Raw genomic sequence first — 7,879 nt, 5'->3', positions numbered from 1 at the left:
GTGTTCAAGGGCAGTCGTCGCAAGGCCTGACCGACGTGCCGTGCATGTTTGGGGCAATGACACAAACGTGCGATGTGTCCTTCATGGTGATTAAGAGCGTGTGTACGAGAGGATCGTTAAAAGGTGAATGAGGTGCTTGAAATTTGTTCAATTTCTTTCGCCAACGAGTCTCACCGTAGGTAGTCACCTTCCCCCGCGGCACATATGTGACGCATGTATGGACAAGTCGATCAAAAAGTGCCCGATCAAACTTGCTTTCAGCGAATTCTTCGTGATAGTCGTAGAAAATGGCGTCCTTGTCGCCCATTCCGTGTTGAGAGCTGTTCTTTACTTCGCGTTGTTTAGAACCTCCTGAAAGTTAGTTCACGCGAACTCCTCATCTCTTCATTGCCCACCCATGCATGGCTCAAGCAAAGTGCACGGGCTTAAGCCGGACTTAGAGTACATTGCCTTTCCACCGAGTCAAACTACTAGGCCCCGAATAGATGGCAGGAATATCGTCTATGGTATGGCTTTGTGATGTCACTGCTGCTCCCTCAGGCCATTTCGCGCCATATTAGGTGAAAGACGAGGTTGACCAAACAAAAATCTACTAACGCCCCGAAAGGGACCTCGTTACGATAAATACGAAAGGATGAAAGCGCATGTTAAGAAAGGGTGGTTTCATGGGCTCAACACCGATTGGATCACCAAAATGTTTGGACCCGCACGCCCCCCAGCCGGCGGCGTGGTGGATCATTTTGGTAGGACTTGAAGCAGCACACGCAATGAATCAGTGCCATGACCACCACACGGAGTACGGTGGTTCTATTGACCGCTGGTGCCTCCCTCCTCTCTCATTCATCCTGATATACCTTCTCTATCCTCGCTCTGTTGTCCTGCGTTTTCTCATAGGCTCAGTCAAGATGAAGGTATCATCAATGCACCGCTTCTGTCGTCGCCTCCCCGCTTTGCTCCTCCTCGCAGTGTCGTGCTCTGCGTTCTTATTTCCCATACCCTCAAGAATACCAACATCCTCAGCCCAAGTCTTGCACGCGACCAAGAAATCCAAACAGACTTTCTCTGAGCTGGGGAATACCGTCCCCCCTCCTCCGCCTCCGACGTCAACCCCCCCCCCCTTCGCTACTTCGACTGACGAGACTAGCTTTGAAGAGGAAGAAATGGAAGCAGAGGAAGAAAACACAGCCGTAACAGGGCTCTCGCCCACCATGTATGACAAGCTTCGTAGTGAGGCCACCACCCCCTTCCGGTCCCTTCGCCTGTTCATTTACGGTGGCATCGGCGTCGGTGCCAGCCTGGGGGGCTACACGGCGGTGACGCAGTTGGTCCAATCTTTGCAACATCGCCCGGACGCCTTGCCTCTCTCTCAGTCCATCCTCAACGTCGGGGTGGATTTTGGGGTCGCGGCCGCCGCGGCCGGGGCCTGGGTGTTCGAGAATCGCCTGAAGCAAGTGACGGACAAGGAAATGCAAGCCTTGCGGGCCAAGGAGCCCTTTCGCCTCACTTTCGACATGAAAAAAGCGCGCGAACGGGCCTTGAGCGGTCTGCCCGTCACCTTCAAGGTGGGGCTGAACGAAACTAGGAGTGCGTCGGTGAAGGACCTGAGGGAGAAGGGAGGGCAGCATTTGATCGTTTTGGCTGCCCCCAAAGGAGAGCTGGCTGACGCCCTCTTTGGCGCCCGCGTTGGGAAGACACTGTTTGCCAAAAACAACGTCATGATCGCACCCTTTGTCATCCAGGGCGGAAACGACAAGACGGGGGAGGAAGCCATCGGTGTGAAAGGCTTCGGGGGGATGTCGGACAAAGCCACGGGTATGAAAGAGGCCATGATTGACTCGGAGGCCTACGTGGCAAAACCCGCGGATTCTGCTTCCTGGGCTACCTACATCGATGAAGAGCTCGAGGACGCCGTGCGGCAAGGGAATGAGAAAGCCCGAAACACTGGGATCGGGATTGTGATGCGGAAAGACGGCAGTATCATCCGGAGGGGCGTGGGCCAACCGGATTGGAAGGAGGTGGTTGCTGAGTTGACGGGTGCTAAGGGAACGAGCGAATTTGGTGATGCATACGTGCCTCCCATTGGCGCAGGAGGAGGGAAGGGTGGCAAAAAGAAGAGGAAGAAGGGATAAATGGGTTGCAGAAGTTGAGAATTCGCGTTTTAGTTTTGTAAAAAAAGAAATCATGGCGTATGGTATCGTCGCTCCTGTGTATGGGGTGGGGTGGGGAGGTTGATTGTGCTGTTGACATTACACACACCTTTATCTTGACTTTATATTATGTGACACAACATGCAGCTTATTTTGTCGTCAAAACAGAAGGAAGGTCTGTATGAGACAGGGTGTTGGCGTCAATGTCAGAGTCATTCATTCGCATTCCATTCGTGGGAGCAGTACCGCGGGTCTCGCCTTCCGTTTCATTGCCAATGAACGGCCCACACGGACTTTTTAATCCTGCCCGTCTCAAGCTTCCGCGCCTCCCACGCATGTACATTATGTTTTTTTACGAAATATATATGAATAAATGTGACAAAGATCATAAGTCACCATAACGGGCCCGGAAGGCCCTATCTCTTGTGGCTTATGGGGTCGAGGATACCGTGGCCTCGCAATGCTCTGGACCCTAACCAACTGTTTTCTAAGCTCTCATTCAAAAAATACTAAATGACGAACAAATTTTCATTATAAAAATAGCAATGGCTCGGGATCCGAAGCTCATTTATTACATCAAAAACCTGCTTTTGGAACGGGGGTCGGATAAGTAAGTCCTTCATGGTTGATCTTCCCTATCATATTAAACCTCCCTGTCCTTCCAGAATCATGACCAGCATTTAAACCTTTTTTCACACGTCACCTCACCTTAACTCAATCTTCCGACTTCCAACCTTTGTCCCGATAGCCGTCCTCCCTCGGAAGAAAGTATCATGGAACGACTGGTAGTTGACCACCGTGAGTATGACCGGAAGCCGAAAGCCACCTTGCATAAACAAGTGGCCCGGGCACTGCATTGGTGCTTGGAACGCTCTGAAAAAGATGAAACGCCCGGCAATCAGGCGCTTTGCGGGGAAAACCAAGGAGGAGGTGTCAAGAAGCGAGGTCGAAATAGCGATAGCTGCGAGAGGGGGAGGGGCAGGGGCGCAGAGAGGCCACAACGACAGGGAACGGACTGTGTGAGCTTGTACGGGGGCCTTTATTATCAAGAAGAGGGAAACCCAGGAAAAAGCGCATCGAAAGAAAAGATGAAGGAGGAAGGGGAAGACGAGACCCGTGCCGTCAGAGGAGAAGAGGAGGAGGATTCGGACGCCGCGTATGAGCAGGAGGCGCGCGAACGGGAGAAAGGGTTACAGGGGATGGCCGAGAGTCGAAGCCTGAACCTTTTGAACCATACCTTGAGCCAGGCGTATAGGAAGGCCGCCGTTGCCCCGACAAGGGACACGGGGGAGGAAGTGGGGGCGGGGGCCCCCGGCACTTGGAGAGAGAGCGTCAGCCACATGCGGCGGAGAAACAGCAAGACTCTCAAGGTGGCGGGAAAGAAGGAGGACATTCGTTGCCAAATGGAGAGACAGAATCGAACGGGAAACTCATGCGACGGAAGTCAAAGCGACGTCGTCGCTTCCCCCCGCCTTCCCTCCTCTCCTCCCCCCTCTCTGCCCCCCCGGGGAGGACGCAGCTTTCTCCTCTTCGTCCCCGCCTCCCCTCCTGCCCGTGGAACGTCCCACCGCCCGCTTCACCGACCTGGCTGGCATCGACGCCGTCCTGCAAGATGTGCGGGAGCTGATCGAGTACCCCCTCAAATACCCGGAGGTATACGCGTATCTTGGGGTTGAACCTCCCCGTGGGATCCTTCTGCACGGGCCGCCGGGGTGTGGGAAAACCTTGTTGGCGAACGCCGTGGCAGGGGAGCTGGGCGTGGCGTTTTTGAAGGTGTCGGCGCCCGAGGTGGTGAGTGGGATGTCGGGAGAATCCGAGCAAAAAATCCGGGAGCTCTTCGCGACGGCCCGTCAGGCCGCGCCGGCCCTGGTCTTTATCGACGAAGTGGACGCGATCACCCCCAAGAGGGAGACGGCGTCCCGGGGCATGGAACGTCGGATTGTGGCCCAGCTTTTGACGTGCATGGATGCCCTTTCCCTGGAGGAGACGGGGGGCAAACCCGTCTTGGTCATTGGCGCCACGAACCGCCCGGATGCCCTCGACGCGGCTTTGCGGCGGGCGGGCCGGTTCGACCGGGAGATTTCCCTCGGAGTGCCAGATTTAGAGGCCCGACGGAGGATTTTGGAGGTGATGACTAAGAAAATGCGGCTGAGCGGGGACTTTGATTTGGGAGAAATTGCGCGGAGGACACCGGGATATGTCGGGGCCGATCTAGCCAGCTTGACGAAGGAAGCGGCGGTGCTTGCCATCAACCGGATTTTCCGCAGCATCGTGGCGGACACGGGAGGAGGCAAGACCAAGGGAAAGGAGGGGGAGGTCCGGGAGGGCAGCGACAAGGAAGGATATGACACGATACCTTCGGAGCCCCTGACTCGGCCTTACCCTCCTAATGCCTCGGGCCTTACTACATTGACGGACGCGTATGCTTTACCTGCCATGGACACTGATCCCCTGGAATCGAGCGATCTATCCTCTGCGAAAGTGGTCCCCGTGGCGCTCCCGCTGCCCGCCTCCCCCGCTCCCACGGCTCCGCCGTCCCTCCCTCCCTCCCTCCCGCCCGCCCTCCTTGCCTCCCTCGCCATCACCATGCCGGACTTCTTCTCGGCCCTGAAAAAGGTCCAACCGTCGGCCAAACGCGAAGGCTTCGCCGCCGTCCCCGACGTGAGTTGGCAGGACGTGGGGGCGCTGGCGCCTGTGCGCGAGGAGCTGTCCATGTCCGTCTTGGAGCCCATCGCCCATCCGGAAATCTTCCTCTCCCTGGGATTGACTGTCCCTGCCGGCGTCCTCCTCTTTGGGCCTCCCGGGTGCGGGAAGACGCTGCTGGCGAAGGCCATCGCCCATGAGAGCGGGGCCAATTTTATCTCGGTCAAAGGTCCGGAGCTCTTGGACAAATACGTCGGCGAGTCGGAGCGGGCGGTGCGGCAGGTCTTCACTCGGGCGCGGGCCTCCGCACCTTGCATTGTGTTTTTCGACGAATTGGACGCCTTATGTCCGAAACGAGGGATGGGCGGAGGGGGGGAAGGAGGCGGGGGCAGTGGGGTGAGCGAGCGGGTGGTGAACCAGCTCTTGACGGAGATGGACGGATTGGAAGGGCGTCGGCACGTCTTTGTGATCGCGGCCACGAACAGACCGGAGCTGATCGACCCCGCCATGCTCCGTCCAGGGAGGCTAGACAAGCTCCTGTACGTGCCCCTGCCGGGACCGGAGGACCGGGCGGCGATTCTGAAAGCGGTCTCTCGGGACATGGCGGTGGATGCTGCGGAGGTGGATCTAGAAGCCCTTGGGAGGGATCACAGGGCAGAGGGCTACAGCGGGGCAGACATGGCCGCCTTAGTTCGCGAAGCAGGGGTGAACGTCTTGAGGGAGGTCAGGGAGGGGGGTAAGAAAGGAGGGTGGGAAGAGGGAAAGCCGTTGGTGATCGGGCACCGACATTTTGAGGCAGCGTTCGCGAAAGTGTCTCCCTCCGTGTCCTTGCGCGACCAGAAGAAATACTTGGCCATGCGCCATTCCTTGTGCCGGGCCCGAGGAGTGGTGGCGGGGAAGGAAGAGGGTGGGAAAGGGGCGGGGGAAGGGGGAGGCAGAGAGGGAGGCAGGGAGAGAGATGGAGGGAAGGGGAGGGGGAGGAGAGTGAGTGTGGAATACAGAAAGTCATGGTAAGAATTCATATTTTTTAGAAAAAAATTTGCGTGCGAGAAGTGCGACACATCCATGGGAAAGACTGTTTGCCGCTCTTGGAAGAAAAAGAATGAAACTTGGGAAGAGAACTTTCCCTTTTTGTGTTGTTCGTCCGGGTTTTGGTACTTTTCAACGTAGGGCTTGTTGCACGCCCTGTTGGAGTTTTGCTGCCGCGTTCCGGCTGGGAAGCCTTTTTGTTCACCGCATTTGCATGAATGGTCGGACTTGGGTGGCGAACGCTCTCAGATGGTGGCGGAATGCCAGCTTAGTCTGCCGGTCCCAGGCCGGGCCCCGTCTTCTCCCTCCCTCCCTTCCGTCCCCTCCCTCCATGCGGGGCGGGATGGCCGACATCAGTTTTTGAAATTCTTGACCCAGCCGCTCCTTCACACTGGGAGGCTGCTCCTCCAAAATTCCGGCGAGCAGACAGAGGAAAGCCTCCCGATCGCACAAAATCAAGGCCAAAAGGGCGTTGGAAGCGGCGTCAAGACGGTCCCACACGCTCCCTTCGTACACGACCAGGTGCAAGAGCTTGCGGGTGCACTCCGAAAAAAGGGCAGGATGGGCCGTCACGTGCGCCTCGAGACCCCTCCCTCCGCCGTTCGCATGGCCGGCCGACCTGACGCGAGAGCCCACAGTCTGGGCGTGGAAGGAAGCCAGACCTGCCAGGGCCCGGAGGGAATCGCGGGCAATCTCACTGTCGGGGCGCTGCACCCCAAACATGACGCTTTGCAGGAGCTGCATGAAGAGGGGATGGGGCAAGAAGGCCACGCGCTCCGTGTAGGTGGATACCATGGAGTTGACCAGCGTGAAATACTGCTTTCCCAGGGGGGGATACTCCAAGAGCTCTTCGGACATCAAAGGGATCAGGCGTTCCAACCCAAAGAAGACCACGTCCGCGACCGTGTCTGCTGCCAATTTTCCTTCCTGTTCGGCCGAGAAATCCACAAAATCTTTGCTTGCCACATGGGAGAGCAGTTCCAGCACGCACAAGATGTCACCCACCGCTTCTTCCTTCGAGTTGGCGTCTTTCCGAGTCCGGCCCACGTTGTGGCTGGCATACGCTTTCAACGCCTGTCCCGTCGCCGTCAACAAGCTCATGGTGGCCGGAGCCCCCAGGCTGGAAATCTGCACTTCGGCGTAGTCCCGCAAAAATACCAGCACGGCGTGCAAGGCATCCGGGTACGCACTGCAAAGCGTGGCCACATCCAGCAATGGCTCCAGGGCGTGAGTGATCAAACGCGGCAAATAGGCTTGCCCTGTGTTGTCCACGGCGCGCGCCATGCCCGCGTACAGTCCTGCCACGACCCCCACCTCTCGCACCAGTCCGCTCCGGCCTACCCCACTCTTCCCGTTCGAGCCTTTCAACCCCATGTAAAGGAAGTGCAACCGCGTCTCCACAGGTCCTGCCACCTGTGCGATGCCCTGGCTGGCCTCCGCGTCGTTTTCCCGCGCCAAAATTCCTCCCACCACGACTTCCAAGAGCTCGCCCCGTAAATCCGAAGCCAGCCGGAGATAGCCAAGTTCCGGCGGAATTTGCGGCGATGGCGAAGGGGCATGGCCATGACCCTCCTGTCCATTGCCCACCAATTGCTCCCCGTGCTGCCTCAAAAAGTGTTTCTCCGCCTCCATGTCCCGTAATATCACCTTCCAGGCCTCAGAGCGGACGGCGGCGCGCCCCAACGGTTCCCCCCCCGTGAGCACCACCGCCCGCACCACGGCTATGGCAGCCTTGGCCACCTCCCTTTGCGACGGCCAGCGCGTCAGGAACCCCCAGGCTATCCTGAGACTTTGCTCCACTTGGCCTTCCCCTGCCTCCCCCCCAAAAGCCTGGACTAAGGTGGGAGCGAGGATGCCGTTGCGGTAGAGAGAGGGGTCGGGCAGGAGGTAGGTCCGGGCAAATCTGGCCACAAAGCTGAGGATGGTTTCTGTCAAGTAGGGGGAGAGGAAGGGGTCATCGGGCACCTCTACCGCACGTTGGAGAAGGAAGCCTGCCAGGTGCTGGAGATGGGTGCACGCGTCCACAAGCAGGGCGGCCGCTGTGGAGGGAGGCAGGGAGG

The 7,879-nt window shown here is 57.9% G+C and overlaps 4 protein-coding genes across 4 annotated transcripts; 3 read left to right on the top strand and 1 right to left on the bottom strand.

Moving 5' to 3' along the window:
- Nucleotides 1–3,771: 3,771 nt before the first annotated feature.
- Nucleotides 3,772–3,888, top strand: NGA_2105610 (uncharacterized protein; the record flags this gene model as incomplete). Its single annotated transcript, XM_005853737.1, has 1 exon — nt 3,772–3,888. A coding segment is annotated over one exon (117 nt), but the record flags the coding sequence as incomplete, so codon positions are not given.
- Nucleotides 3,889–4,018: 130 nt separating this feature from the next.
- On the top strand, nt 4,019–4,206 carry NGA_2104710 (uncharacterized protein; the record flags this gene model as incomplete). Its single annotated transcript, XM_005853736.1, has 1 exon — nt 4,019–4,206. A coding segment is annotated over one exon (188 nt), but the record flags the coding sequence as incomplete, so codon positions are not given.
- A 547-nt stretch (nt 4,207–4,753) lies between these two features.
- Nucleotides 4,754–5,071, bottom strand: NGA_2115900 (ribosome biogenesis atpase rix7; the record flags this gene model as incomplete). The annotated part of the gene is made up of 1 exon (XM_005853738.1): nt 4,754–5,071. A coding segment is annotated over one exon (318 nt), but the record flags the coding sequence as incomplete, so codon positions are not given.
- Nucleotides 5,072–5,190: 119 nt separating this feature from the next.
- Nucleotides 5,191–5,463, top strand: NGA_2062410 (uncharacterized protein; the record flags this gene model as incomplete). The annotated part of the gene is made up of 1 exon (XM_005853735.1): nt 5,191–5,463. A coding segment is annotated over one exon (269 nt), but the record flags the coding sequence as incomplete, so codon positions are not given.
- Between the last annotated feature and the right edge of the window lie 2,416 nt (nt 5,464–7,879).

Source organism: Nannochloropsis gaditana, assembly GCF_000240725.1.
Source record: "Nannochloropsis gaditana CCMP526 unplaced genomic scaffold scaffold759, whole genome shotgun sequence".
In the NCBI taxonomy this organism is placed as follows: domain Eukaryota; class Eustigmatophyceae; order Eustigmatales; family Monodopsidaceae; genus Microchloropsis; species Microchloropsis gaditana.
This window is presented reverse-complemented; position numbering and strand designations above follow the sequence as displayed.